At 54.5% G+C, this 27,803-nt stretch overlaps 3 protein-coding genes across 4 annotated transcripts in view; 1 reads left to right on the top strand and 2 right to left on the bottom strand.

The window, feature by feature from the left end:
• The first annotated feature begins 1,063 nt into the window (after window positions 1–1,063).
• Window positions 1,064–2,357, top strand: LOC121335129 (neurophysin 1-like). The gene is made up of 3 exons (XM_041402963.1): window positions 1,064–1,204; window positions 1,285–1,486; window positions 2,193–2,357. Exons 1-3 carry the CDS (start codon window positions 1,085–1,087, stop codon window positions 2,240–2,242), a joined length of 372 nt encoding a protein of 123 aa, XP_041258897.1. The 5' UTR covers window positions 1,064–1,084; the 3' UTR covers window positions 2,243–2,357.
• A 322-nt stretch (window positions 2,358–2,679) lies between these two features.
• Window positions 2,680–6,419, bottom strand: MRPS26 (mitochondrial ribosomal protein S26). Its single transcript, XM_041403086.1, has 4 exons — window positions 6,150–6,419; window positions 5,066–5,203; window positions 3,530–3,653; window positions 2,680–3,298 (listed from the first exon to the last, which is right to left on the bottom strand). Exons 1-4 carry the CDS (start codon window positions 6,410–6,412, stop codon window positions 3,167–3,169), a joined length of 657 nt encoding a protein of 218 aa, XP_041259020.1. The 5' UTR covers window positions 6,413–6,419; the 3' UTR covers window positions 2,680–3,166.
• A 5,719-nt stretch (window positions 6,420–12,138) lies between these two features.
• The window catches only part of PTPRA (protein tyrosine phosphatase receptor type A), a 118,723-nt gene continuing 103,058 nt past the window's right edge, over window positions 12,139–27,803 (bottom strand). For both annotated transcript variants that reach the window (XM_041402958.1, XM_041402959.1), the window contains 16 exons: window positions 26,903–27,039; window positions 24,559–24,649; window positions 24,009–24,085; window positions 23,108–23,144; window positions 21,894–21,991; window positions 21,627–21,746; window positions 20,554–20,720; window positions 19,454–19,589; window positions 18,252–18,401; window positions 18,055–18,148; window positions 17,029–17,105; window positions 15,588–15,722; window positions 14,854–14,979; window positions 13,529–13,680; window positions 13,185–13,320; window positions 12,139–12,497 (listed from right to left, as the gene is read on the bottom strand). In XM_041402958.1, the coding sequence (XP_041258892.1) occupies window positions 12,423–12,497; window positions 13,185–13,320; window positions 13,529–13,680; window positions 14,854–14,979; window positions 15,588–15,722; window positions 17,029–17,105; window positions 18,055–18,148; window positions 18,252–18,401; window positions 19,454–19,589; window positions 20,554–20,720; window positions 21,627–21,746; window positions 21,894–21,991; window positions 23,108–23,144; window positions 24,009–24,085; window positions 24,559–24,649; window positions 26,903–27,039 (1,808 nt within the window). In that variant the 3' untranslated portion in view covers window positions 12,139–12,422. The remainder of the gene's footprint in view (window positions 12,498–13,184; window positions 13,321–13,528; window positions 13,681–14,853; window positions 14,980–15,587; window positions 15,723–17,028; window positions 17,106–18,054; window positions 18,149–18,251; window positions 18,402–19,453; window positions 19,590–20,553; window positions 20,721–21,626; window positions 21,747–21,893; window positions 21,992–23,107; window positions 23,145–24,008; window positions 24,086–24,558; window positions 24,650–26,902; window positions 27,040–27,803) is intronic.

Below are 27,803 nucleotides of genomic sequence, written 5' to 3'. Positions count from 1 at the left end.
GGAGGAGGGAGGGCTTTGTCTGCTGGTGATGTGGCTCAGGACACCTCACTGAATCCCTGTGTGCAGCTCCAAGGAGGAGCAGTGGGGAAATTTGGGATTTCAGGTCTTTGCCCGGGAGGTTTGGTGTTCTCAGGTGGCTTTGGAGCTGTTGGATGAACACGGGTGGGGATGGGCTGGGTGTCACTGTTATCCCAGAGCAGGATGAGCCCAGTGCTGAGCAGCCCCCAAAGGCCAGGCACGGATGGGTGGACAGGACCAACAAGGACAACCCCATGGATGATCCCAAAGGATATGGGGTTGCTTCTTCCCACCCAGAGGGATTTGAAGCCAAGGGAAACACACACCTCTCTCACCCCACTCCTGGGTGGACACATCCCACCTGCAGCTGCCTTCCTTCATCCCTACCCTCCCCATGCCAGAGGGGCTCCCAATGGGACAAACCACAGCTCAGCAGCCCAAAGTAGCTGCCAGAGGAGGGCCCCAAGCCCAGACTCAATCCACAACCTCCACACGTCCATCCACAACATCCATATGCCCATCCAGCTCCATCCACAACTTCCATGTCTATTCACAACCTCCACACGTTCCTCCAGCTCCATCCACAACCTCCACACGTCCATCCACAACATCCATATGCCCATCCAGCTCCATCCACAACCTCCATATGTCTATTCACAACCTCCACACATTCCTCCAGCTCCATCCACAACCTCCACACGTCCATCCACAACATCCATATGCCCATCCAGCTCCATCCACACCCTCCATATGTCTATTCACAACCTCCCCCCGTTCCTCCAGCTCCATCCACAACCTCCACATGTCCATCCAGCTCCATCCACAATCTCCACACATCCCTGCTGCTGCCAGGCTCATCACAGAGGAGCAAACCAACAGCTCGTCCTTGACCTCACGTCCTCGACCTCCGGCTATTAGCCTTGCCCTCTGCTGTGGGCAGCAATGCCTTGTGGTTTTTAAGGAACACTGGTGACGCCGGTGCCAGAATCCCTAAGTAGGAGCCAGGACTATAAATACAGGGCCAGCTGTTGGGATGAGCAGCCAAAATTCCCCCCATCCCGCCGCTATGTCCTGCAAGGCTCTGGCCCTCTGCCTCCTGGGGCTCCTGACTCTCTCCTCCGCTTGCTACATCCAGAACTGCCCCATCGGGGGCAAACGCGCTGTGCTGGACATGGACATCAGGAAGGTAAGGTCCTGGCGGCTCGGGGCGCTCCCAACCCCATCCTTCCCTCCTCCCAACCTTCCTTTCCCCCGTTCCCCGAGCAGTGCCTGCCCTGCGGTCCCCGGAACAAGGGCCACTGCTTCGGGCCCAACATCTGCTGCGGGGAGGAGCTGGGCTGCTACATCGGCACCTCGGAGACGCTGCGCTGCCAGGAGGAAAACTTCCTGCCCACCCCCTGCGAGTCGGGACGCAAACCCTGCGGCTCCGGGGGGAGCTGCGCCGCTCCCGGCATCTGCTGCAGCACCGGTGAGGGAGCACGGGATCCCGGGATCTCTGTCCTGAGCCCTCGCACACCCGGGAGGGAATCCAGGGTTCTTAGAACAGTGAGACAGGGGAGGATGCCCAAGGGATTGTCTTTGTCCCGTCCGTGTGTCTATCCATCGCCCCGACAGCCAGACCACGCTCCATGAGCTATCCAGACCCCAGGGAAGGGATGAGACCGGGAGGGTTTGGGGCAGAGGGAAACAAATTTTGGGGGCTGAGCAAGTGCAGGAGCCACGTCCCCTCCTGCTCTTCGTTTTTCCTCAAAATCCCCCCTCCTTCCTAAACTACAGAGATCCTGCTGTAAATCCCAGGAAGCAGCAGAGAACGGAGTGAGCACGAGCTCATTAAACCCCAGTGCCGGGGGGTCTCTGGATGTTTGAGGGATTTCTGGGCTCTGCTTTTGTGTGTCCCTGGGGGCTGTTTCAGGGATCTCTAGGGGCTGTTTTAGGGGTCCCTGGGAGTTAGTTTGGGGAGTCCTTGAGGACTGTTTCAGGGATCTCTGGGAGCTGGTTCAGAGGGTCCCCAGGGGCTGTTTTGGGGAGTTCCTGGGGGTTGTTTCAGGGATCTCTGGGAGCTGGTTCAGAGGGTCCCCGGGGGCTGTTTCAGGGATCTCTGGGGGCCGTTTTGGGGGTTCCCTGGGGTCTGGTGGGTGCTGCCTGGTTTCACACTCCCCCCTTTCTCCCCTCAGAGGGCTGTGGCACTGACTCATCCTGTGACCAGGAGCTGCTGTTTGTGTAGCCCACCCGGGAGGGATCCCGCATCCATCGCTGCCCCAGCCCCACTCCAGGCTGTGAGTCAGACTGAAGTGATGAGCTTAATTAGAAATAAAACTTGGACAGAAAAACAATCCAGACATAAGTCTGTGGGTTTTGTGTGTTCGTCTGGTTGAGGTGCAGGCTCGGGAGAAGAAGCCACTTTTAGGGAAAAGTGGAAGTAAAAAGTGAGGGTTTCGGGTCAATGAACTGAGGGAGGGAGGGAGGGAGGGAAGGAGGGACCTGCAGACCATGGCTCAACACTGGGCAGCCCAAAACCAGAAGTTTTAGGACAAAGCTAACAGCCTGCAAGACCCCAACAACCCAGAACACCCAAAGTCATTACAATTTTATCTCTACCTTCAGTGGTGATGAATAAATTAAGCCTAAAGGGAAGAATAAGGAGACACCAGAAATCCTGGATCATTCAGACACATTTTCTTATTCAGCCACACCAAGGGATGTGCAAAGGAGGGTTTGAAGTGTGAAATCAAGATTACAATTAATTCCTTCCCCCAACAACAAAAAAAGGGAAGGTCAGTGTTTCCTACAAATTCATTCAGCCCTCGTTTGCTTTTGGAAGCATCCAGAGGAGCTGACAGCGAGGAGCTGAGCCAGGCTCTGCCTCGGGACTGCTCCTGCTCCTGCCCACACGCTGTGTGTGAAGGCAGCAGGGATCCAAACCCGTGGGAGGTGGGATCACAGGCACAGCAACAGGGCTGAGCCAGGCTGCTGGAGCCTCCAAGTTTCCCCTCACCCCCTTTTCCCACAGACGTTAACCCTTCGGAGGCAGCACAGCCAGACCCCTTCTCCACCACTTCTCTGGCCAATTTACACATTCCAAGGAAGGATCTGTGTTTTCTGGGGGGCTCTGGACACAAGGCAGGCCGGGAGCCCCCTGCCAGGGCTGCTATGAGAGCACCGTGCGCTTGACGATCCGCCCGTTCTTGTCGATGGCGAAGTTGTAGTTCCGTGGGTTGTCCAGGCACTCCTGGATCCGTGCCTCCAGGTTCTCGGGGGTGATGAAGTTTTTGGCTTCCTCCTGAAGCAAACGACAAGGATTGTCCCCCTCAGGATTATCCCACCCTGCTCCCAGAGCTCTGGCTCAAGCTCTCTCCCATCCATGCGCTGTCAACACCCCTGGAAGGTGCTGGCGCTTTTGTTCCCAGCTGCCAGCTGAAAAATCTGTGGAAAACAAGCCCACGGCTTCCACATGGCTCCCTGGCAGGGAATTCTGGCAGCCTGCTTCCCAGGAGGCACCAGCTGCTCTTACCTGCAGCTGGAGAACCTCCTTCTCCTTCTCCTCCAGGAAAGCCTCCATTTTCCTGGCCTGTTTCTCGGCAATCTCTGACTTCCTCCTCTTCTGCTCCTCCTCTTCTTTCCTGAGTCTCTCCTCTCTGCTAGACAGAAGGAAAATCTGATGGAGGAGGTGACATATCCATCCTCAGGAGAGCAGGAGGCTGCCCAGAGCATCTTGACTTGGCCCTCAGCAGCAAAAGGCACAGGAACCACGACAGCTGCACAGGCAGATTAATTTAAAAAGGTCAGGATTTCCCAGTCACTGTGATATCTTATAAAAATCCCTTTGCCAGGATTTTTTCTCCTGAGAAGCTGAGAAGCCTCAGAAGAAAAGAGAAACAATAATTACCTGCTGCTGTGGAATGCCACAGGTGCATCTTTCATTGGTCCATGTGGATTGTTTTTACTTGATGACCAGTGATGGTCCAGCTGTGTCAGACTCTCTGTCTGTCACAAGTTTTTCTTATTCATTCCTTTACATTCCTTTCTAGTTTTCTGATGGATCCTTTCTCTCTATTCTTTTTAGTATAGCATTTTAATATAATATCATAATAAAACAAATCAGCCTTCTGAAACATGGAGTCAAGATTCTCATCTCTTCCCTCGTCCTGGCACCCTCGAACACAACGACAGCCAGAACCACAGAATCATTAGGGTGGAAGAGGCTGTGTCCTCTTGTCCTCTGCTCCCAGGCTGCAGATCCTGACCCATCCTGGCTGCACCCTCCTGTCAGGGAGTTGTGGAGTGACAAGGTCTCCCCTGAGCCTCCTTCTGCCCAGGCTGAGCTCCCTCAGCTGCTCCTACCAGGACTTGAGTTCCAGACCCTTCCCCTGGACACACTCCAGCCTCTCCATGTCCTTCCTAAACTGGGAGCTCAGAACTGGACACAGCACTCGAGGTGTGGTCTCACCAGTGCCGAGCACAGGGGAAGAATCCCTTCCTTGCTCCTGCTGGCCACACCATTCCTGATCCAGGCCAGCAGCCATTGGCTTTCTTGGCCACCTGGGCACACTGCTGCCTCATGTCCAGCCTGCTGTCCATCTGTCCCTGCAGGTCCCTTTCTGCTTGGCTGCTGTCCAGCCCCTCTGTCCCCAGCCTGTAGCGCTGCAGGGGCTGCTGTGCAGGACCCCACACTTGGTCTCATTAACCCTCATTTCCTTGGATTCAGCCCCTGGATCCAGCCTCTGCAGAGCCCTCCCGCCCTGCAGCAGAGCCACCCTCACACCCAGCTCAGTGTCACCTGCAAATCTGCTGGTGGAGAACTCCATCCATGAGGAGCACAGACATCAAACAGGGCTGGGCCCAGCCCTGCCCCCTGGGACACCTCTGGTGACTGGGAGTGACCAATCCCCACTGGGCCCGGCCATGAACCAGTTCCTAACCCAGGAATGGCCCTGCCCAAGCTTCTCTGTAGATATTATCCCAGACTCTGACTGGGCTCAGTCCTGCCTGAGCAGAAGCCAAAGCAGGCAGGGCAGTGCCTCCCTGGCCCTGCAGGGGCCGTGCTGACCTGCGAGCCCTCTGCCGGGCGTTCTCCTCCTCGTTCCAGGCCATCAGCCGCCGGTGCTCCTCCTGCTCCTCCGGCGAGCCCTCGGCAGCCAGGCGCTCCTCCCGCTTCATCTGCAGCACCTCGGCCCTGAACTCCGCCCTGCGGGAGGAGGGGAGGGCACTGAGCTCCTGCCCGGGGCTGGGAGCACAGCGGGCTCTCCCCAGACTGCCCCACAGCAGAGCCAGCCCCAGCACCCTGCCCCACGGTGATTCCAGTCCCACCATCCCCACTCTTCCCTGCCCCACAGTGCTCCCAGCCCCAGCACCCTGACCCTCCCCTGCCCCACAGCGCTCCCAGTCCGCCCATCCCCACTCCTCCCTGCCCCTCATCAATCCAAACCCCACTGCCTTTTCCCACCCCCCAGTATCCCAGATCTCCCTGCTCCTGTTACAAAGTGCTCCACAGCCACCCCTCCCCTGCCCCACAGCCCCAAATGGCCACAGGCCCGACCTTCTCCTGCCTCCCACCCCACAGCCAGCCCCACAACCCTCCCTTGTTCCACATCAGCCCCCCCAGCACTTCATTCAGCCTCCAACTCCACCCCCAGAGCCACAGCCAGCCCAGCCTTCCCTGCCCCACGGCAGCCTCGCAGCCCTGCACCTGCCCCCTGGCCCTCCAGCCACTCCTGTACCCCAGAAACCCCACAGCCAGCCCCCAGAAACCCCACAGCCAGCCCCTGCCCCACACCCTCAACCCTCCCCTGCCCCACAGCCAATTCCTCTCCCAAACCCACAACCACCCCCAGCCCTATAACCAGCCCCGACCTTCCCCAGCCCCACAGCCCGTTCCTTTCCCAAACCCACAACGGCCCCCAGCCTTCCTCAGCCCCACAACCAGCCCCAGACCAGCCCATGTCCAACCTTCCCCAGCCCCATAACCAGTCCCGACCCTCCCCTGCCCCACAGCCCATTCCTTTACCCTGCCCCCAGCCGCCCCCAGTCCCTTTCCCAGCCCCAGATCAGCCCATGTCCGACGTTCCCCAGTCCCACAGCCGCCCCCCGGCTCGGCTCCAGCCCCCCAGAACTCCCCATCCCCACGCCGGTACCGGAGAGCGCTGAGCACCAGCCGGTGCTGCCGGTACCGCTCCAGCACCACCAGCAGCTCCTCGGGGTCCACGGGCGGCGGCAGCTTCACGCGGCCCGCCTTGGACTTGGCGGGGGGGTCGTGGCGGCTCTTGCGGCCCCGCGCCGGCACCGCCCGCGGGGCCCAGGCGGGGCAGAGCCCCGGGAAGGGGCCGGGGCCCAGCGCGGCCGCCAGGGCCGGGAGCGGGACGGGCCCCGGGCGGCAGCGCCTCAGCGCCGGCAGCATGGCGGCGCCGAAGTGACGTCACGGCGCGGCGGGTGGCGTCACGACCCGCGCGCGCGGCGGCACGGGAAGGGAGGAGGGAGCGGGGCGTGATGGGAAATGGAGTTCGGGGGTGGTGAGGGACACGGGACACGGACACCCTACACGGGACAGGGGCACCCGTGGGACAGGGATAGCCAGGGGGCACGGACATCCCTGGGACAGGGACAGCCATGGGACAGGGACAGCCATGGGACACATGGACACCGGCAGGGACAGGGACACCCTACACGGGACAGGGACTCCTGTGGGACAGGGACACCCGTGGCACAGGGACACCCTCCATGGGACAGGAACAGCCCGGGGACACGGACACCGGTGGGGACAGGGACACCCTACACGGGACAGGAACAGCCCGGGGACACGGACATCCCTGGGGCAAGGACACCGGCGGGGACAGGGACACCGCCACTGGACAAGGGACAGGGACACGGGACAGGGACACAGACCCCCCCACCGGACACAGAGGCGGATCCCTGAGGAACGGGGAACCCACCGCCCACGGGACACGGCCCCCCAAACTCGGCACCCGTCCCCACGGGACACGAATTCCCGAGCCGTGTCCCAAGGACAGCCACCCCTGCCCCCCACGGGACACGCCATCCCTCTGGGGACACAAACCCCGCCCGGACACGGGACCGCAGCCCGAGGGACGCCACTGTCCCCGCGGCACAGGTGCCACCCCCTCCCACCATCCCAGGCCCAGAGCCGAGCCCCTCCATCACCAGAGCCGAGCCCGAATCCCCCCAGCCCCTTTATTCCCCTCGGGGGGTCCCGGCTCCATCCCGCGGGGGTCGCTGGCTCCGGTCAGGGGCGCAGCGCGGGCGGCTGCGGGAGAGGGACGGGGGGACTGGTCAGACCCGGGCCCGGGGACCCCCAGGATCGATCAGTCCCGGAGCCGGGGACCCCCAGGATCGATCAGTCCCGGGCCCGGGGACCCCCAGGATCGATCAGTCCCGGAGCCGGGGACCCCCAGCACCCCCAGGATCGGTCTGTCCTGGTCCAGGGGACCCCCCAGGACCCCCAGGATCTGTCAGACCCCGACCCGGGGACCCCCAGGATGGATGAGTCCCTGTCCAGAGGTCCCCCAGCACCCCCAGGATCGATCAGTCCCGGTCCAGGGGACTCCCCAGGATCGATCAGTCCTGGAGCCGGGGATCCCCAGGATCGATCAGTCCCGGAGCCGGGGACCCCCAGCACCCCCAGGATCGGTCTGTCCTGGTCCAGGGGACCCCCCAGGACCCCCAGGATCTGTCAGACCCCGACCCGGGGACCCCCAGGATGGATGAGTCCCTGTCCAGAGGTCCCCCAGCACCCCCAGGATCGATCAGTCCCGGTCCAGGGGACCCCACCAGAACCCCCAGGATCTGTCAGACCCAGACCCGGGGACTCCCCAGAACCCCCGGGATCGGTAAAACCCGGTCCCGGAGACCCCCCCAGGACGCCCCAGCCCCGCTCCCGGGGACCCCCAGCACCCCCAGGGTCGGTCAGTCCCGCTCCCGGGGACCCCCTCAGGACCCCCAGCATCCCCAGGGTCGGTCAGTCCCGCTCCCGGGGACCCCCACAGGACCCCCCCAGCCCCGCTCCCGCTCACCGGCAGCGGCTCCTCCCGCCGGGGGGGACACGGGAGGGGACGGCAGGGCCCGAGAGGGGACGGGACCTGCGGGAGGGGGGAAAAAGCAGCCGGGATGGGGGCATCACCCCGGGAGTGGGGGGAATTCCGGGGTGGATATTCTGGGAATACCCCCATGGTGAGGGGGATTCGGGAAGGAAGGTAAATTTGTGGAGAAGATAAGTACAGGGAAAAGGGGATGATCTTGGGGGGGGATAAACTGTGGGGTTATAACCCGTGGGGGGATAAATCCTGATAATTCAGGGAGGGGGAAAAACTGGGGGGGTTATAGCACTTGGGGGTGATAAACCCGAATAATTTAAGGAGGCGGATAACCTGGAGAAATGTTATCTCTTGGGGGGATAAATCCTGATAATTCAGAGAGGGGGAAAATCTGGGGGATTTTAACCCGTGGGGGTGATGCATCAGGATAATTCCGGGAGGGGGTAAAACTGGGGGGGTTATAGCACTTGGGAGTGATAAACCCGAATAATTTAAGGAGGCGGATAACCTGGAGAAATGTTATCTCTTGGGGGGATAAATCCTGATAATTCAGAGAGGGGGAAAATCTGGGGGGGTTTTAACCCGTGGGGGTGATAAATCAGGATAATTCAGGGAGGGGGTAAAACTGGGGGGTGATAAACCCAGATAATTCAGGGAGGGGGATAACTTGGGAGGGTTTATAGCCCGTGGGGGTGATAAACCCGGAGTGAGGTTTAACCTGAGGCGGGGATAAATCCAAGAACTCGGAGGGGGGATAATCGTGGGATGGGGACATAATTACGAGGGGATATATCCAGGGAGGATCATTTGGGGCAGTGTAACTCGGGCGGGGATAATCCAGAGGAGAGGAGCAGGGAGAGGGGGGGACAAAAACCCTGGGCAGGGGGACACAGCCGGGGCGGGCATCACCCCAGGAGGGAAGGGAATGACCCGGAGGGGGTGACCCGCGGGGGACAGCCTACCTGGGGGTCGCTGGGGGCCCGGAGGTCCCGCTTGCCCCCCGGGTACCAGCCGTGGGACCAGTGCTGGCCGCGGCCGCGGGGCAGGGCGCAGCTCAGCAGCAGCAGCGCCAGCAGCAGCAGCGACCCGCGGGGTGCCATGGCCGGGGGGCTGCGGGGACACGGGTGGCCCTGTCCCACCGGCATCCGCTCCGGGGACACCCCCGGGGGGGCTGAGGGAGGGTTGAGCACCCGTGGGTGCTGCCTGGGGTTCAGTAGAAGCTCAGGGGTTGAGCGGGGAGCATGGAGATGCGGAGGGGATGAGCACCCCTGGGTGGGTTTGGGATGCAGATCCAGAGGGGATGAGCACCCCTGGGTGGGTTTGGGATGCAGATCCAGAGGGGATGAGCACCCCTGGGTGGGTTTGGGATGCAGATCCAGAGGGGATGAGCACCCATGGGTGGGTTTGGGATGGAGATCCAGAGGGATTGAGCACCCATGGGTGGTGCTGGGATGGGTTTGGGATGGAGATGCAGAGGGGATGACCCAGCATCACTTTGGGGTAGGTTTGGGATGCAGATCCAGAGGGGATGAGCACCCATGGATGGGCTGGGGTGGGTTTGGGATGCAGATGCTGGAAGGGATGACCCAGCATCTCTTTGGGATGCAGATCCAGAGGGGATGAGCATCCCTGGGTGCCCTTTGGGCGGGAGAAGCTGGAGGGGCTCAGCACCCCGGGGTGCTGCGGGGGTTTGGATCCAGCATGGACACTCCCCCCACCCCCCACTGATTTGGGGCAAGCAGGACCCCCCCACCCCGAGCCCAGCCCGTGCCGTGCCCGGGACAGCCTCACCTGGGCGGGCGGGTGGTGGCGGTGCCGGTGGCAGTGGTGGCAGTGGGGGCAGTGCCGGTGGCAGTGGTGGCAGTGGCGGTGGCCGGCAGGGCAGGCACCGCTATTTGAAAGGCTCGGTGACAGTGACGTCGGCCTGGCCACCGTCCCCAGGGGGGACCGTGACCTCGCTGATGGCATCGGCCTCCCCGTGCCGGTGCCCGGTGCCTCCCTGTCCCCAAATGTGGCACCACAGAACAGCACCCCGAGACCCCTTTTTGGGGATTCCCCCCAGAACGGGCTCTTTTCCCATTTCCTAGCAGCTGGGAAAGGGATGGATCCAGACTGTCCCTCTGCAGCTCCAGGGATGCTCTCGTTGACAGGAGGAGAGCAAATTCTCTGTGCCTCAGTTTCCCTACCCCACCCCAGCGCTGATTTCCTTGGTTCTCCCCCCATTTCAAATGTGTCACCCCCAAACTGGGGCTGGAAGCTGGCAGTGGCCATGGAACCCACTGCTCCCAGCTCAGGGGATGTGGCAGAGTTCAGGAAGGGGATTCAGGCAGGATCTGGCCCTGGATTATCCCCAGCAGCTGCTCATCTCTCTGATATTTGCAGTTGGATGCAGGATGGGGCCAGGGCAGATGCTGTGGCAAAAGCTCAAGGCAGCTCCTGGGAACCCCAAAATTTCTCCAAGCCCCCTGAGATCCTGGGAACGAAGGAAAAAAGGGGAAATGGAAGGAATTGTTGGGGTGGTCCATGTCCCTGGGTGGAGCACCTGTGGGGGCAAATGAAGCCCTCCTGTTCAAGGAGGGTCCCCATTTCTTTGGGGTCACCACATTTATTTCCGAGTGTGACTGACAGCCTTGGCCCAAAACCCCCAAAATTTAGGAGTTGGAATTTATCAGCGATGGGGCTCATGAGGGGCACCAGGTGGCGGAGTGGGGATGATGGCAGCAGCAAAGCAACTTTTGGGGTGTTGTGGGTGGCTGAGGGTGCCCCCCTTGCCTGTGTGCCTCCACTAAATCCCCCTGTGAATCCTGCCTGGATGGAAAAAACTGAAAAAACTTAGATACTCTGACTCATGGACTGTTTTTACCCAGAATTTCCTAGATTTCAACCCCATCTCCTGAGCTTAGGACATCCCTGTCAATATTCCTGGGCCCTGCCACCCACCCTGTGCTGCCCATCACTGTTTGGGGTGTCCAGAGAAATCCTTGGGGTGAACCTCTGCTCCAAACCAGTTCTCCCAGTGCCTGCAGAGGGGATGGAGCTCCCCCATTAACCTGGGCATGGTGCCCCTGACTGCAGGAGGAACAAGGAAGGTGTTTCCTCAGGCACTGCTTCCTAAGAAAGAAAATAATAAAATCAACCACATTAACCTGTTTTTTTTTCCTAATATACAAGTGCTGCACCCCTGGTCCTCAGGATATTTCTTGACTTTTTGGGTTCTTCTTGAAGGAGAGCAGGCCTGGAGTGGGAATTTGGGAAAAATCCTGCCCTGGGAGGGTGGGGAGGCCCTGGCACAGGTGGCTGCCCCTGGATCCATGGAAGTGTCCAAGGCCAGGCTGGATGAGGCTTGGAGAAATCTGGGATAGTGGAAAGTGTCCATGCCATGGGAAGGGGGTGAGATTGGATATTTTATGAGATCCCTTCCCACCCAAACCATTCCCTGTGATCTCTCAGGATGCCAGGAAAAATAATCTGAAATCTCCTCCAGCAGCTGGGGCTGGAGCTCACCTGGTGCAAAGGGCAGCAGCAGGGGTGGCAGGGCCACTGTGTCACCCTCAGCCCCAACCCCTGCTCTGAAATCCAGCTCCAAACACACAGACCTTCCCTTCAGGCAGCAAAAATCCTTTTGTTTTTCTGGGGTTTCCTTTTTTTGGGGTGGAAATCCCAACATTTGGGTGCTGCTGTGTGGCAATTACAGTTTCCAAACCAGCAGTACATGGTGGCCTGACCCTGAGGGAGGAAAGTTTTTGGCTTTTGGTGTAAAAATGAGGGTATTTATATATAAACACACACACAGAATGAGCTTTTTTTTTTTCTCCTTATTTTTTTTTTAAGAGCTGACCAGCAGAAAAATGTGAAACCATTTCCCTGCAGGTTTGGAAAAGCTTGTGCTGGTGGGGGGGTTTGGGTTTTGTTTCAGATGAGATCCAGGATATCTTTCTTTCCTTTTTTTTTTTTTTTTTTTTAAAAAAAAAAGGGTTTTCTCCCCCAAAAAAAAAAAAAAAAAAAAAAAGAGATTTACAAACAAAATAACAGCCTGTATCAACTCTCCAGAAGAGAGATGGTATGACAATATTAATCCAAACATCACGCTATTTAATTCCCCAATAAAACATTGGAAAAAAAGGAGCCAACAGTATCTGCACTAACACTTTGCTACATATAAAATCTCCAGCTAATATGAAGCTTATGGTACCAACCTCTAAAACAGTTAAGATATATACACATAGGTTTGTTTTTTTTTTTGTTTTGTTTGGGGGGGGGGTATATTAACAAACAGAATATTACAAAATATTAAAGAAGGCAACTCTTCTGTCATTTGTTTCGGGGAGGGTGGGTGTGGATTTTTGTTCCTGTTTTTCTTCACTTGAAGTTGGCGTAGTCTGAGAAGGCGTCGATGTATTCCTGCACCACCTTGTAGCAGAATTCGTACTGTTCCTGTGGGGTTTGGGAGAGAACAGGCTCAGAGCAGCAAAACCCACACCTGAGACAGCACCTGAGGCTTGGTCAGGTGTCCAGAGCAGGTCCCCCCCCTTGTGACCCCCAAACCCTTGCTGGGGTGCTCATGGCAAAACAAACTCTGCTTTCCCCTTCCTGCTCTGAGGTTCTGTTTGGATCCCAAAAGATGTTTTTTCTTCTAAAACCCTTGCAAGACCTCACCCAGCCACAACCCTAGCACTGTGCAGGGTTCCACAGCCACTCCAGGACACCCTTCCAGGAGTTTCATCTCATTAATGTATGGACTGTGGTTGAGGATGTCTCCAAGGAGGTTCCTACAAATTCTGTCAGTGCTTAAAAGGCATTTGATGCCTTAACAAGAGGAAGGGGAGAGAGCTCCTGGCCCACCTTCACAGAATCACGGATCCTAGAATGGTTTGGGCTGGAAGGAACCTTAAGGACGACCTTGCTCCAACTCCTGCCACAGGCAGGGACACCTTCCACTGTCCCAGGCTGCTCCAAGCCCCATCCAACCTGGCCTTGGGCACTGCCAGGGATGATGAACCCACATCTTCCCTCTCTCCCTCTTTCATGGAGAGCAAAAACCTCGAACCAAAGAGGTTTTTGCTCAACACTGAGCCCCCAGCCCATCCTTGCTGAGGTTCTGGCGGGGCAGGAGGCACCTACCAGTGTCTGCACCATGTGTGGCCTCTGTAGTCTCAAGCTCTTGACTGTCTGAAAGACATCGAGGATGGCCTCTGCCTTCACCCTCTCCAGGACAGTGCTCAGCGCACAGAAGGTGCCCGTTCTTCCTGCTCCAGCACTGGGAAAGAGAAACCAGAGCCTGAGGGAAAACCCCTGAGAGGTTCCAAACCCCCAGAGGACAATGGAAAGCGCTGGAGAACTGGAGGAGCCAGCCCTGCCCCAGCCCCTCCCAGTTTATCCAGGACACAATTTGGGATTCTGACCAAAGCTCCTGGTGGAGCAGATCCCCTCGGAGGGGTGGCCCAGCTGCTCCAGCCAGGCTTTACCTGCAGTGCACAGTGATGGGGTGGTTGCCAGACTGCTGCTGCTGCTTCTGCACCGCTGCAATGATGTTGATCATCCCCTTCCCATCCCCGGGGATCCCAACCTCTGGCCAGCCGTGGAAGTGAAACTGCCGGATCTGTCGGCTCTTGTTCTCCTGTGGGGAGGGCACAGCTCGAGGTCAGGCTCAGGGATCTGTACCAAGAACCTGTCACTGTCATGTTTTCTGGAAAAATCCCTTCTCCAGGATTTCTCTCCTGGGAAGCTGAGAAGCCTCAGAGAAAAAGGAAAACAATATTTTCTCATCTGCTTCTCCTGTGTTTTGCTGCTTTGGAATGTGGTTTGGAGATTGTTTATCCAAAATGTGAATTGCTTTTATTTATTGGCCAATCACAGACAAACTGTGTTGAAACTCTAGAAGAGAGTCATGGGTTATCTTTATTATCTTTTAGCTTTCTGTAAGTATCCTTTCTGTATTTTTCAGTACAGTTTTAGTATAGCATTCTTTTATATTATACAGTATCATAAAATAATAAATTAGCCGTCTAAGAACATGGAGTCAGATTCATCATTTTCTTCACCTTTGTTGGGGGACCCCACAAACACCACAGGAACCCAGGGGCTCAGGGCTTTGGGATAACAATCCCTGTAGGAAAGCTGCTTGTGGAGGAGTGGCATTCCCAGGGCAAGGAGTAGGGGAAATGTGGGGAATGGGGAGCAGGAGGGAGGCTTGGTGGTGAGGGCAGCAGGAATGAGCAGCAGGACAGGGACTCTCAGGGGTGGGAGGCAGGGATACAGGGATAAAATCCCTTTGGGACAATGAGGAGCTGGTAGAACACCAGCAGGGGCTCACGACAGTGAAACCCAGGTATTGTATTTGTGGGGTTCCCAGATGAAGGAAGGAATGATGTATCTGACTTCATGTTTTTAGAAGGCTAATTTATTATTTTATTGTACTATATTATATAAAGAATACTAAACAAAACCATACTAAAGAATACAGACAGGAGACAGACAGAAGACTAGAAAGATACTGATTAATTTCGTGACTCTCTTCAGAGTCCAACACAGCCTGGCCTCAATTGGCCAATAAGTGAAAACAATTCACATGAAACCAATGAAACAATCACCTGTTGGATAAACAATCTCCAACCACATTCCAAAGCAGCAAAACACAGGAGAAGCAAATGAGATAATACTGATTTCCTTTTTCTCTGAGGCTTCTCAGCTTCCCAGGAGAGAAATCCTGGCAAAGGGATTCTGCTAGAAAACATGACTGCCACAGCCAGGAGCAGGCAGAGGTCCCCAGGAGGAGCAGGCTGGCTCTTACCCTGGTGTTGGTCACCAGCAGGTCTCTCACTGTGTAGCTCTCACACTCCTCCTCCTTCTTCAGCTCCACCGTGATGTCCCCGTAGGACACGGAGCCGTCGGACGGCCAGTACTGGGCACACTTCTCCTGAGGAAGCAGCACAGGGGGCCACAGGGTGAGTAACTCCTATTTTTCCCATGGATTTGGATAGAAGAATCTCCTGGCAGCTGCCCAACACCAGGTGGTGTTGAGCTTTACCGGATCATGCAGAACTGCACTTGTATAATCATTTAGTGACTATGATAAATGATACGATTGTTAAATGTGATGATTGTTTGGTAATTGGATATGATTATTTAATCGTAACAAGAATTATGAGAAATGATGTTTGGGGGGTTTGATGGAGATTACAGGATCCACACTTGGATGAGATCAATGCACACAATAGAACAATATAAGTTTAATAATGAGTATGTAGTTATATAATGATAAGGGTATAAAAATGTGTTCATCCCGGAGCCATGTGGGAGTCAGATTTGGGTCTGTTCCCCTGACACCCAGAGCTCTTCAATAATCATTCTGTGATTATGTGTTTCTAAACTCTAACAGTGGAATCCCACAGGCTCCACAAACTCCCAGAATCACAGACTGGTTTGGGCTGGAAGGGCCTTAAGGGCCATCCCATTCCAAACTCCTGCTGTTCACTCATTCATTTATTCCCCTGGTGTTTAGTGCAGCTGATCCCGGGAGCTCACCTGGCCTCTCTCCTCCAGCTCTGTCAGCATCACTATGGAGCAGGATTTCCACTCCCAGATCATCCTCCAGAAGTCCTCTATCGTGTGCTGCAGCGGCCCTTGGCTGGCGATGTAGGAATCCTTCTGGCGATAACCCTGGAATTTGGGAACAGGGTCAGTGCACCAGCCCAAGGAACCTCTTGGACACGGCTGGCCTACCAAGCTCAGCTCAGTTTTGGGAGGATCACATCCCCTACACAAACCTGGCTTTATTCATTTGGGTTTCCAGCACACCTAGACAATGTTGCAAGCTCTGAGTGCTGGAGCAGAGCTTTGCCTTAGCTCTAAGTGCTCCAGGTATGATTTTTATTGGGGATTTTTGGAAGAAGCAAGCAAAACTAAACAGCACTAGATGATCTTTGAGGTCCCTTCCAACCCAGACCATTCTATGATCTGTGAAAAGCAGCAGGAAGGCTGGATGACTCTGGCTCTTCCACAGCCACAAAGAGTTTTTGTTTCCAAACTCCTCTGACTCCCCTGTGCCCTCCCTGCAGACTGTGACTGCAGATGCTTCGTCATTTGGAGTTTGTCATTTAAGCAAAGTTCAGCAGAGGCAGGAAATTGAATCCTCAGCCCAAATTGCTTACGTGCCAGGGAAGCTTTCTGATGTGGATGCACAATAAGGCAGCTGCTCCTGGCTGCTCCCACAGCCACAGCAGGCACCCAGCAAAGGAGATTTCAGGGAGCAATTAATTAGGGATGCTAGGACTGGGAATAAACTGGTTTTTGTGAGCAAACCCAGTGACTGCCTTTTTGGGGAATAAAAAAATGCCCAGTGTCATTAGGAGAGGAAAAGAGAAATTGGGCTGGAGAAGAGCAGGGTCTGTGACTTGGCCAGCACTGGCATCACTGCATGGAGATCAATACTCATCCGAAATGTCTCCCTGGAGTCAACAGGGCTGCTCAGGAGAGAAGGATGTGCAATCACTTATCTCCTCCTCAGAGTGAGGACAGCACTTAACCTTCCTGCCTCTCGTCCTGCCACCACCCAGACAGGTGTAATGGGATTGACCTGGCTCCTCTCCAAGGTTTTGGGATCGTGTATTGCTTCCTTAGCTAATCTGGTGGATGTTTTCTGACCAAATGGCCATTGCTGTGGTATTTCCATGGACACATGGATCCTTTCTCCACAGCCATCAGCAGAGTCCAGAGGGGCAGAAGTGAGCCCAGGATTTGGAGGCTCTGCTCAGGCTCCAGCTCTCCTCTCTCACAAGGAGCTGGATATACCTGGGGGTTTCTTGGAGAAAGGAACCAGCACCATCCAGTGACACAAAGCAAAGTCACGTGGAGGGAGCTGTACAAAACCCATAAAAGGAATGTTTAGGATAAATTCTTCCCAAAGGAAGCAGCATGAGGTGGTTTCCACTGGGAGAAGATGGCAAGAAGATTGGAGAAGACTCACATCAATGAAGGAAGCGTTTACATAGTCTGTGTTCTCCTCCCCTCTCTTCACTGGAATGATTACTCGGTTGAACTCATCTGGAACAGAACAAAACCATCTGAGATTGGGGATAACCTGCATGGCCTTTAGCTGGGGGGTCACCAAGCCCCAGGTGGGAGACAGAGATAAGGGAAGGGGAGCACAGTGCACCTGGCTGGGACAAGGACAGTCAGCTCAACCCTCTGCCATGCCCTGGTTTGGGGCAGAGGAAGGGGATGCTGAGCTCTCCAGGGAAAGGACCTGCTCAGCACTGGGACTCTTTTCCCCTTGAGGCAGAGCAGAAAGCAGCAGAGAGGGTCATACAGGGCTGGCTGCCCATCTGTGTCCAGAGAAAGTCTGAGTATCTTCAGGCATGGAGACTCCACAATCTCCTTGGGCCAAAATGTGTTCCCTGATGTTCAGAGGGACCCTCCGTGGCCCCTTGTCCTGTCCCTGGCCACCACTGACAGAGCCTGGCTCTGTTCTCTCTGCACCCTCCCTGCAGGTGTTGATGGACAGGGATGAGGCCCCTGGAGCCCTCTCTTCTCCTTCTGAGCAGTCCCAGCTCTCCCAGCCCTTCCTCAGGGCAGAGATGCTCCAGCCCCCTCCCTGGGCTGTCCCCAGTCTGTCCATGTCCCTCTTGTGCTGGGACCCAGTGCTCCAGGTGTGGCCTCCCCAGTGCTGAGCAGAGGGGCAGGATCCCCTCCCTGGACCTGCTGGAGGTGTTTTGTGTCACACAGCCCAGGCACCACTGTCCCTTTTGTCACAAGGGCACTTTGCTGGCTCAGGTTCAGGCTGCAGTCTGTCAGGACCCCCAGGTCCTTTCATACCAAGCTGCTTTTCCACCCAGCTGGGTGCCCCCAGTCCAGACTGGTACCTGGGCTTGTCCCTCCCCAGGGGCAGCACTTTGCCCTTTTCCTTGAACATCACAAGGTCCCTGTTTGCCCCATTTCTCCAGCCTGATTCCTGTCCCCACGCCCACCAGACACTCAGCCAAACAAGCCTTACATGGAATTATCTGAAGCACCCTGTTCTTCTTCATGTTGGCTGGCAAATTGCCCGTTCTCATCTTGTCATTCTGGATTTTGATTGAAGTGAGCTTCTGCAGGGCAAGGAGCAGAGAGGATTTTCAAAGCCACCCAGTGCCAGCTGATCCCTGCACCATCCCAGCAGATCCACCAGGACAGAACAACAGCCACACTCACCTTGAACTCCTCCTCCAGCCCGTTGCTGCTGGTCCCTGGCACTTTGTTGTAGATCTTCTGGAGGTGGATCTCTAGGGAGGTCACCTCCAGCTCCGTGTCACCGTACAGATAGTGCTCCAGAAGTGCTTGGTATATGAACACATACTGCATCTGCAGGGTTGCAGGGAGAAGGAAGGAAGGAGTAAAAGGAAGTCTGAGTCTCTCTGAAATCTTCCTTTTTAAAATTGGTCTCACTGCTCGTAACTGCATCTCTATCCATACAAGTTACTTTGCTTTTTTTCCCCTGCTCCTTTTTTTCTGCCATGTTCCATGCCCAGTGAGAACATGCTGAGGGCAAACCCACCAACCCCTGCCCACCCTCTGAGACCCCAGAAAAGTGAGTGACAACCTTCCTGCTGCCAAATGGGGACTGTTTCTTTATTTACCACACCAAGCAAAGCAGATGTGACACAAAACATTCTCCAAGCCTGGAGAAAAGGAATCTCAGGGGGGACCTTCTGGTTCCACAAGATTCCCTGACAGGAGGGGGTATCCAGGAGGGAACAAGGGACAGGATGAGAGGGAATGGCCTCAAGCTGTGCCAGGGGAGGGTCAGGTGGGATATTGGATAAATTTCTTCATGGAATGGGTTGTCCAGCCCTGGCACAGCTGTGTGGGGCAGTGGTAGAGTCCCCATCCCTTGCAGGATTTAAAAGTCCTGTGGATGTGGCACCTGGGGACATGGGTCAGTGGTGGCCTTGGCAGTGCTGCTGGATTGGATGATCTTAAAGGACTTTTCCAATCCCAAAAAATCAGTGATCCTATGATGATGAACACTCTGGGATCCACACTCTCCCAGAGGCAGGACAGGGCACTGAGGACAAGTCAGTGCTGGGGTTGGAGACCACCTGATGTTGAACTCCAACTTCTCCCTCTCCTCCATGGAAAGTCTGGCACCACCACTGTGAAAGCCATGTGGATGTGGCATGTGGGGACATGGATCAGTGGTGACCTTGGCAGCACTGGGGAATGGCTGGACTCTATCTTAAGGATCATTCCCAACCTAAACGATTGAATGATTCTACAAAGGGAATTAAAAAGAGCAGGGAGAGCCCACCTGACGCAGCATCACCCAAAACGAGGCATGACACAACCCTCACACATCCTCTGAGTGGGTGAGTGAAGGGAATGCCAGCCCAGAGGGCAGGGCAGGGCACACTCACATCTGTCTGCACCATCTGGCAGCGCTGAGCCCGGATGCGGCTGACGAAGCCGTAGACATCCACCTTCCTCTCCGTGTGCATCATGTCCAGCATGGCGTCGATGACGATGAACGTGCCCGTGCGTCCCACCCCGGCGCTGCAGGACAAGGGGTGGGAGACTGGGGAGCAATTCTTCCCTGGGAGGGTGCTGAGCCCTAGCACAGGGTGCCCAGGGAAGCTGTGGCTGCCCCTGGATCCCTGGAAGTGCCCAAGGGCAGGTTGGATGGGGTTGGAGCAGCCTGGGATAGTGGGAGGTGTCCCTGCCCTGGACTGTCTACAATGAGACCAGCAGACATGAAGGGAAGACAAAGCTCTTGGAATCAGCTGGGGAATCACCAAACCCCAAGTGGGAGACAGAGATAAGGGAAGGGGAGCACAGTGCACCTGGCTGGGACAAGGACAGTCAGCTCAACCCTCTGCCATGCCCTGGTTTGGGGCAGAGGAAGGGGATGCTGAGCTCTCCAGGGAAAGGACCTGCTCAGCACTGGGACTCTTTTCCCCTTGAGGCAGAGCAGAAAGCAGCAGAGAGGGTCATACAGGGCTGGCTGCCCATCTGTGTCCTTTCTTCTTGCTTCTCAAGAAGAAAAAAAAAAATGAACTTGGGACAGTTTAAATGTGACCATCTCTGCCTTTACCCATGGGGCATCTTACTGCAATGTGGAGGCCCCTGTGGCTCCCCCAGGGTTGCTGCTGTGCCTGAAATCACTCCAGGTGAGGCCAATCTCCATGGCCATTGCTCCAGGCAATCTGTCAGCTCAGTACTGCCTTCTCCCAAAGAGGGATCTTCTCAAAACAAGGGAGAGGCCACCAGTGCTCAGCTGGGCTCACTCAGCATCCAGCCAATGCAAATGGCCCCTCCAGATGAGTTGTAATACCCTAAAATCACTGATTCCAAGAACTTCCTTCAATTCATGCATTTTTTTTTTGCATGTTCCCATGAGGAACATCCCCGTTTAACACAGGGAAGTTAAAGAAAGATGATGAAAAAATCCTGACTGAAAAAAAAAAATCCCTTTTAAAGAGGAGATGCCTTCCAGAGGCTGGCTGTGAGCAGGACTCACCTGCAGTGCACCACTATGGCTCCTGCATACTGGGGATTGCAGGTCTTCACCTTCTTCAGGAATTTCAGCATCCCAATGGGGGTGAAGGGCACCCCAAAGTCGGGCCAGCTGGTGAAGTGGAACTGGGTCACCAGGCGCTGAGGCTTCTTGTTCGTGACATCTCCCACCTGCAGGGGAAAAGAGGACTCAGGTTAAGCAGAAATACTCAGATTTCCCTTCTTCCCCCAAAACTGAGAGAGAGAGGGAGCTGCAGACCTGAGATGGAGCTTAAGAAGCAGCATCCACAGCTGAAAGGGCATGGATCAGGCTCTGGGACAGATCAGTCTCTAAAAACATGACATTTTCACCATCCAGCACCACATCCCATATCCAAAGGATGTGAGATGTCAGCCTGTGGATCCAGCCTGGCAGCAGCTGCTGTATTTCATCCTCAACAAGCTCAAACAGAAGCTGTTGCTCCATCCTTTCCCACTCCTCTGGCCAGATCATTGCCTTTGGATTAAAGGCAGGGGAGGAAAACACACACATCCAGGCCATTGGAGTGAAGGATGAGGCTCAGAAGGATCACCCTCAAATCCAGACAGGTTTACAGGCACCAACTCTTCCCTGCCTGCCTCTGAGAGAGGCAGGAAAACAAACAGAGTGACTAAAACACCCAGAGTCTCCTTGGAGGACAAGGAATTGTGGTGACAGATGGGAAAGCAATCAAACCCAACACATACAGCATTGGATTTTGTTTCAGCTGGGGGGATAAATCTGATTATTTTCAGGCATTAATGTCTGTGGGTGAGAGCAGGAACCAACACTACTAACAGCAAGTGCTGGAGTACTTCAGGATGGAATTTCAGCCCTGGCATCCCTCAGCTTCCCTGCTCCCAGCACAGCCATGTGGTACCACTGTGAACAGGCTCTTGGGATAAATTAATTCTTAACAACTCTGGTTAAAAATGGGTGCTGGGGGTCATTTCATCCCAACTCTGCTCTCACAGAGCCTTGGAGGGGTTGAGCCAACACCTTTGGGATGCCCAGGGTGGAGAGGGGAGGGATGGGATGGGGAAGGTGACCCCTGGCACCTGCTGGATGCAGAACTTGCGCACGGTGTAATCCACCAGCACGGTCACGTCCTCCACGGACACTCGGATGTTCCCGTAGGTCCAGCAGCCCTGATCTGGCCAGTACTGAGCACATTTACACTGTAGGGAGAGAAAACAGGTGCAGGTGAGCTCTGGACACCCTCACAAGGCTGGGGATGGCTCCAGGATTTGCCCACAGGCACAGGATGTGCTGGATTTGACTCAGTTTGGGTCAAATCCCAGCCTGTGAAACCTTCTGACACCAACCTCTTTCCTCTCCTTCAGGTTGGTCACCATGACAATTGTCGCTGTATTTTGCTCCCAAATCATTCTCCAAAAATCATTCACTGTTTCTTCCTTTGGTCCTGAGGGGAAGGTAAAACAAAAAGTTCTGTTTGGGATCAACCTCTCACAATTTGGGGCCAAAACCCTGCATGTGAGGTCGCACGTCACAGATGATCCAACACATTTTTTGCCAACAGGTCACAGGAGGTGCTGTGGTGTTTGGGCATGCCTGATCCAAAGAACAATCTATCACACAATACCTGGAATATTTGGATTTGTTTTATGGTCAGGAATTCCATATTTAGCTCAAGAAAGACAAACACAGCATGGACTTGCCCAAGGTCACCCAGGGAAATTGTGGCTGTCCCAGAGTCTGCAGCAGTCCTGCCCTGGGATTTTGGGCTTTAGCCATGGGATTCCATTTCAGTGTGGCACAGGAATAGTTCCCTGCTGCCTGCCAGACACGAAGCTAACTCAGCCTACACTGCCTTGCCAAGCCTGAGGCTCAGGGTGAGCCAAAGGAACAGCAGAGCCAAGGCTTAACCTGAGCCTGGAAGTGCTGAGGGACCTGATCCAGCCTCCTTCTCCAGCCAGAGCCAGGGAAACTGGCCAGGAATGCCCTGACCCACTGGCAAGTCCACAGAGGAAATGCAAAGCACTCCCATGGGCAGGTAACATCCTGTTGCTGATGTGATCCCCAGCCTGTGAGTGGGAATTTTGGTTTTAGGGATGTGTTTGGACTTCTGAAGATCATAAGAACATTTCTCTCTATCCCATCCCTGGGAGTGTTCAAGAGAGCTTGGAACAACCTGGGATAGTGGGAGGTGTCCCTGTCCATGGCAGTGGGGTGGAATGAGGTGAGCTTTGAGGTCCTTTCCAGCCCAAACCATTCCATGATTCTGTGATTTGGGGGATTTAATCAAGCAGCTCCCCGGCAGAATTTCCAGAGGTCACAACACCCTCCAGCAACGGGACTGCACAGGAAGGACTTTTTTCTATCCACCAACACATCCAGCACTGCTCCTCTTTGACTGGAAAAATAATTTTGGGAACAATCCGTGGAGCAGCCAGGCCTCCTTTTGACTAGGGGAGCTCTGCAAGATGCTGTGCTGTGGGTAGAGGGGCACAGCTCCACTGAGCAGAGGGACCCAGCCCAGCTGCCTCCAACAGAGCAATGGGAATAGTCAAGAATTCACCTTGTGCAGCAATGAACTTGTTTTTCTCTTGGTACCCCTGCAAGAAAAGAAGAAAAAGGAAGAGAAATTAATATTTCTCTAACACAAGAGTCATGAAATGCTTTTACTTCAGGAACAAACAGAGCTGGCATCTGCTTTGCTGCTCATTCTCCCCTGTGCAGAGAAGGGGCTGCAGCCTCTGAGGGGAGATGGGCTGGAATCATTGAAAATCCTTGTGCAAAGGGCTGTTTTTCCACAGGAACTCTCCCCATGTTCACACACTACAGGAATGACCCCCCTTATTGGCACAAGGCACTAATGAAGTGGTACCTGACAGCCCTTCCACTGGAGTCAGACCCTGCATCCAGAGCATCACGTGAAAATCAGCACTGATCTTTGGAAGAGGGGCTGTAGAACTCATAGGGATTGGTTTTGTGTGTTTTATTTACTGGGGAGGGAAGGAAAAAACTCTTTTGAGCCTTGCTTTTCTTCATGTGCCTGCATCTCTCACATGACCCTTCCAGCTGGTTGGAGCCACATGGTGACAACCACAAAGGACCCATCTCCTCCCAAGGGCAGAGCAGGGCAAAGTTGCTTCCATGTCAGCTGGATTCCTTGATTTCTTCTCCATCCCCTTCCCACATCCAGCCCTGCAAGCTGGGAAGCACTGATGATCAACTGGCCACACTCAAGGATTTAAAACTGTGGGGATGTGGCACTTGGGGACATGGCTTAGTGGTGGCCTGGCAGTGCTGCGGGAATGCTTGGACTTGTGGGTCTTAGAGGGCTTTTGCACCTCAAGGATTCTATGATTCTTCAGCTGTTTGTGGACCAGAAATGCCCAGCTCCAGCAGGAGTGGTTCCCCAGCCCTCTCTTGCTTTGCTCCTGGCAGGGATCTCCCCTTCACATCCCAAAACTCACATTAATGAAGGAGGCGTTGATGTAGTCGGAGTCAGGGACCCCTTCCACAGGAGTCAGGTGAACCCTGGAATGATCATCTGGAGGGAAATTAAAACTCTGCATTAAAGACAACCCCCTCCACTCTGCTGGTACCTGGCCTAGTGAGAATCCAGGTGTTGGAGTGGAGCCCACGCTCCTGGCTCTGCTACAAAAACACCTTTATGCCCCCAAATTCCTCTTGCTTAAACCCAGAGAGGTCCTAGATCTTGTCCAAGCTAGTTATTTTTTCTACAGAGTGCATATTTGAGGACACCCCAAGCCAGCCCACTGCCCAGTGCCACCAGGCAAGAGTTGTCCCTTCTGACAATTCCCATTCCTTTCATTCTCCATGGCCTCCTGGCTCCATGGAGCTTCTCCTCACAGGTATCCAAAGCTAAAGCAGACACAGCCACCCTCCAGGGAGGTGAAACGCCCTCATCTGTGCCCTTGCCCATCCCAAAATCAGGAATGGGGAGTCCTGGCAAGAGCCCCTGAGTGTTTTCCCCCCCATCCAACCAGCTCTGACACGTACAGGGCAAAATGTTCACGTATCTGTTCTTCTCCTTGTTCTCCTCCTTGGAAGCAGCTTCACACGTGGCCTGTATGGGACACGCTGGGAGAGCCTGAAATGGCAGAAAAAAAAAGGTTTTCCATTAAGTTTTCATGGCACAGCAGGAACAACATGCTGGCAAATGCCACGTCTGAGCCTCCTGCCCCTCTGGACGTGCCCCCACCACCCACACCCCTCACCTCCACCCCAGCAGCAAGTCTCAAAGTGACCATTTAAACAGCTGGGCTGGACCAGAGAGAGCCAATCCCTTTGGAAAGATGTGGAAAGAGATCTGGAATCTCCTGCTCCATGGACACGAGGTGGCAGCAAAGCCTCCAGTTCTGAACCCACCCAGCAGCACCAACGAGCTCATTCCTGATTCCTGTCCACGGAGGCTCCTGAGAGATTCCCTCATCAACAGCGCTGCTAATTGTGACGTGATTAAGCCCCCACCACCCCAGCCCACCCAGTGCTGGCAGGAGCAGCCCCAGGAGGCCTTTGGTGGGGGGTGCTGGGGTGACAGGAGACACTGTCCCTGGGTTTCCCAGTGGAGCGCAGGAGGTGCTTCCCCAGCACTCTTATTCCACATCCTCTCTGAACAGCAAAGAACGTTCTGGAGGTATCCACCATCCCTTCCTCCAGCTGACAGGATGGCAGGAAGTATCCCGGGCAATCAGGTATTTATAACCCTAAAAATCACCCTCCCTGGGCATTCATTGCACCTATTTGGTTTCATCACAGCACGGCCAGGAAAGGGATCAAGTTTTGTAGCAGCTGGACAAAGTGGAGCGGCTTTTTTTTATCTTCTCGTTCTCACGGTGCCATATCATGGCTTGGGCCTGGGCTGGGAGCACAGGTCTGATCAGGAGCAGCTGAGGGAGCTGGGAAGGGGCTCAGCCTGGAGAAAAGGAGGCTCAGGGGGGACCTTGTGGCTCTGCACAACTCCTGACAGGAGGGGACAGCCGGGGGGGTCGGGCTGTGCTCCCAGGGAACAGGGACAGGAGGAGAGGGAACAGCCTTAAGTTGGGACAGGGGAGGTTTAGACTGGATATTTAGAAAAGTCTTTTCACAGAAAGAGTTGTCAAGCACCAGCACAGGCTGCCCAGGGTAATGATGGAGGCACCATCCTTAAAAGTGTTAAAAAAAAAAAGTGGAGATGTGGCACTGATGTGGCACTTGGGGACATGGTTTAGTGGTGGTCTTGGCAGTGCTGGGTTAATGGTTGAACTTGATAATCATCTCAGAGGGCTTTTCCAACCCTAATGAAACTATTCTATTCTATTCTATTCCATTCCATTCCAATCCATTCCATTATTTTTGTATTGACAAGGCAAAACAGATCCATTGTCACAAGCTGCAGAGCCCAGCAATGTCAAGAAGAGGTTGGAGTCATCCCTGAAGAAATGCTCTGAGCTTGTGGGACAAGCACAATACCTGAATTCCTCCCAGCTGAAGGCCAGCCTTTGTCCCATACACTGTCACCATTGTGCTTCAGGGTTAACAGCTCACTGAAATAAGATGGGCTCATTCCTGTTCCTCTGTCAAAGATTTCTTTTGTCTGTTTGTGGCTTTAAGGCCAGGAGAACTGGGAGGTGAGGTGCAGACCTTGGGAGGCAACCAGCGAGCAGGGGAGCTCTGGAAGACCCCAAGATATCCAGGATCATTCCTGAACCTAGAAAAATGTAACTCTGAAGAGCTGTTTGCTAGAAACCCTCTGCTTTCTGCAGTGAGCATGAGGGTGAACATCAGTTTGTTAGAGATTAAAGGACAGAATCAGCCCTGTCACTGCTCAGCCTTTAAGAAATCCCCCCAATCACTGTCCAGGTGTGTTGGACTCTCTGAGGAGAGTCACGATTTTTCATTATCATTCTTTGTAGCCGTCTGTCTGTATCCTTTCTCTATTCATTAGCATAGCTTAGTATAGTTGTAATATAGTATTCTTTAATATAATGTAATATCATAATATAATAAATTAGCCTTCTAAGAACATGGAGTCAGATTCAATCATTCCTCCTTCGTCCTGGGGACCCCAAAAATACCACATATAGCAAAGTAATAAATTAGCCTTCTGAGGACATGGAGTCAGATTCAATCTTTCCTCCTTCGTCCTGGGGACCCCAAAAATACCACATATAGCAAAGTAATAAATTAGCCTTCTGAGGACACGGAGTCAGACGCATCATTCCTCCCTGCCAGAATACGACAGCAGCGGCTTTACATTTCCCGTTTCAGGGGGAACTCCTGCCTTCCTTAGCACACACCTGCCTTCCCAAACCAAGAAGCAGACCCCAAACCCGGCCCTGGGGGCAGCAGCGGCGGCACTCACGTTGAACTCCTCCCTGAAGAGCTTGTTGTCGTCGGCCATGCGGCGGTTGATCTCCTCCTCCAGCTTGTCCACGGGCAGCGGGGGGTACTTGCGGTTGGTGCTGGGCGAGCGGGCCAGCAGGGGCATGCTCTGTGGCTCTGCAATGACACCCGGGTGTTAGAGAAGGATAACGAGACTATTGGATCTCACAATTGAAAGATAATTGCTGTGTGAATATTAGGAAAAGCTTTGGTGGCGTATGGTTGTGTTATTGTAGTTTGGTGTCGGAACCCTGGACGTTCCTCTGACTGCCCTGGATGGCTCGAGCCGCTGCCAGAGGGCTCAGAGACCTTGGCATGGAGTCAAAAACACCTGTGCCTTTGATTTTAGTCCATGGAAAAAATTACCAACTTTGTGTGAAGATTTACAAGCCACAAGAGTTTGAGTAGAATGTTAATTTGTCACAGGGTGAAAAAGTAGAATTTTTGGGTTTTAGAATGAGGGTTCAAGAGGCAAGGTGGAGGAATCTGGGCGTGTCCTGTCCTTCCTCTCCTTCTTCTTGCCCTCCATCTTCTGCTGTGATAGTGACACTTTGGGATTGGTTTAGAGACAGACTGTCTAACATAGGTGAGAGGTATTGGAAAATTATTGTAAATAAAGTACAGGTAGTTCTTAGTATAAAATGTTAACACCACCCCAAGGGCAGGCACTGTGCCTCAGCCAGGCCTGCAGGACAGATCTCAGCAGGTCAGAGAATGAACGTAATAGATGAGAAAAAATAAACAACCTTGAAAAGCAGAACTGATGAATCTTGACTTCTTCGGTCACAGGGCTGGGAGAAAAAGGACTTTCTACTATCTCAGGGTCATCTCAACCTCAGAATCCAGACAGTTTAGATGTTCTCTGTTCTCCCCATAGTTCC

The sequence above is a fragment of the Onychostruthus taczanowskii genome, unplaced genomic scaffold (genome assembly GCF_017590055.1).
Source record: "Onychostruthus taczanowskii isolate IOZ18803 unplaced genomic scaffold, ASM1759005v1 scaffold2, whole genome shotgun sequence".
Lineage (NCBI taxonomy): Eukaryota > Metazoa > Chordata > Aves > Passeriformes > Passeridae > Onychostruthus > Onychostruthus taczanowskii.
Note: the sequence above shows the minus strand (reverse complement) of the source record. Positions and strands in the feature narration are given on the sequence as shown.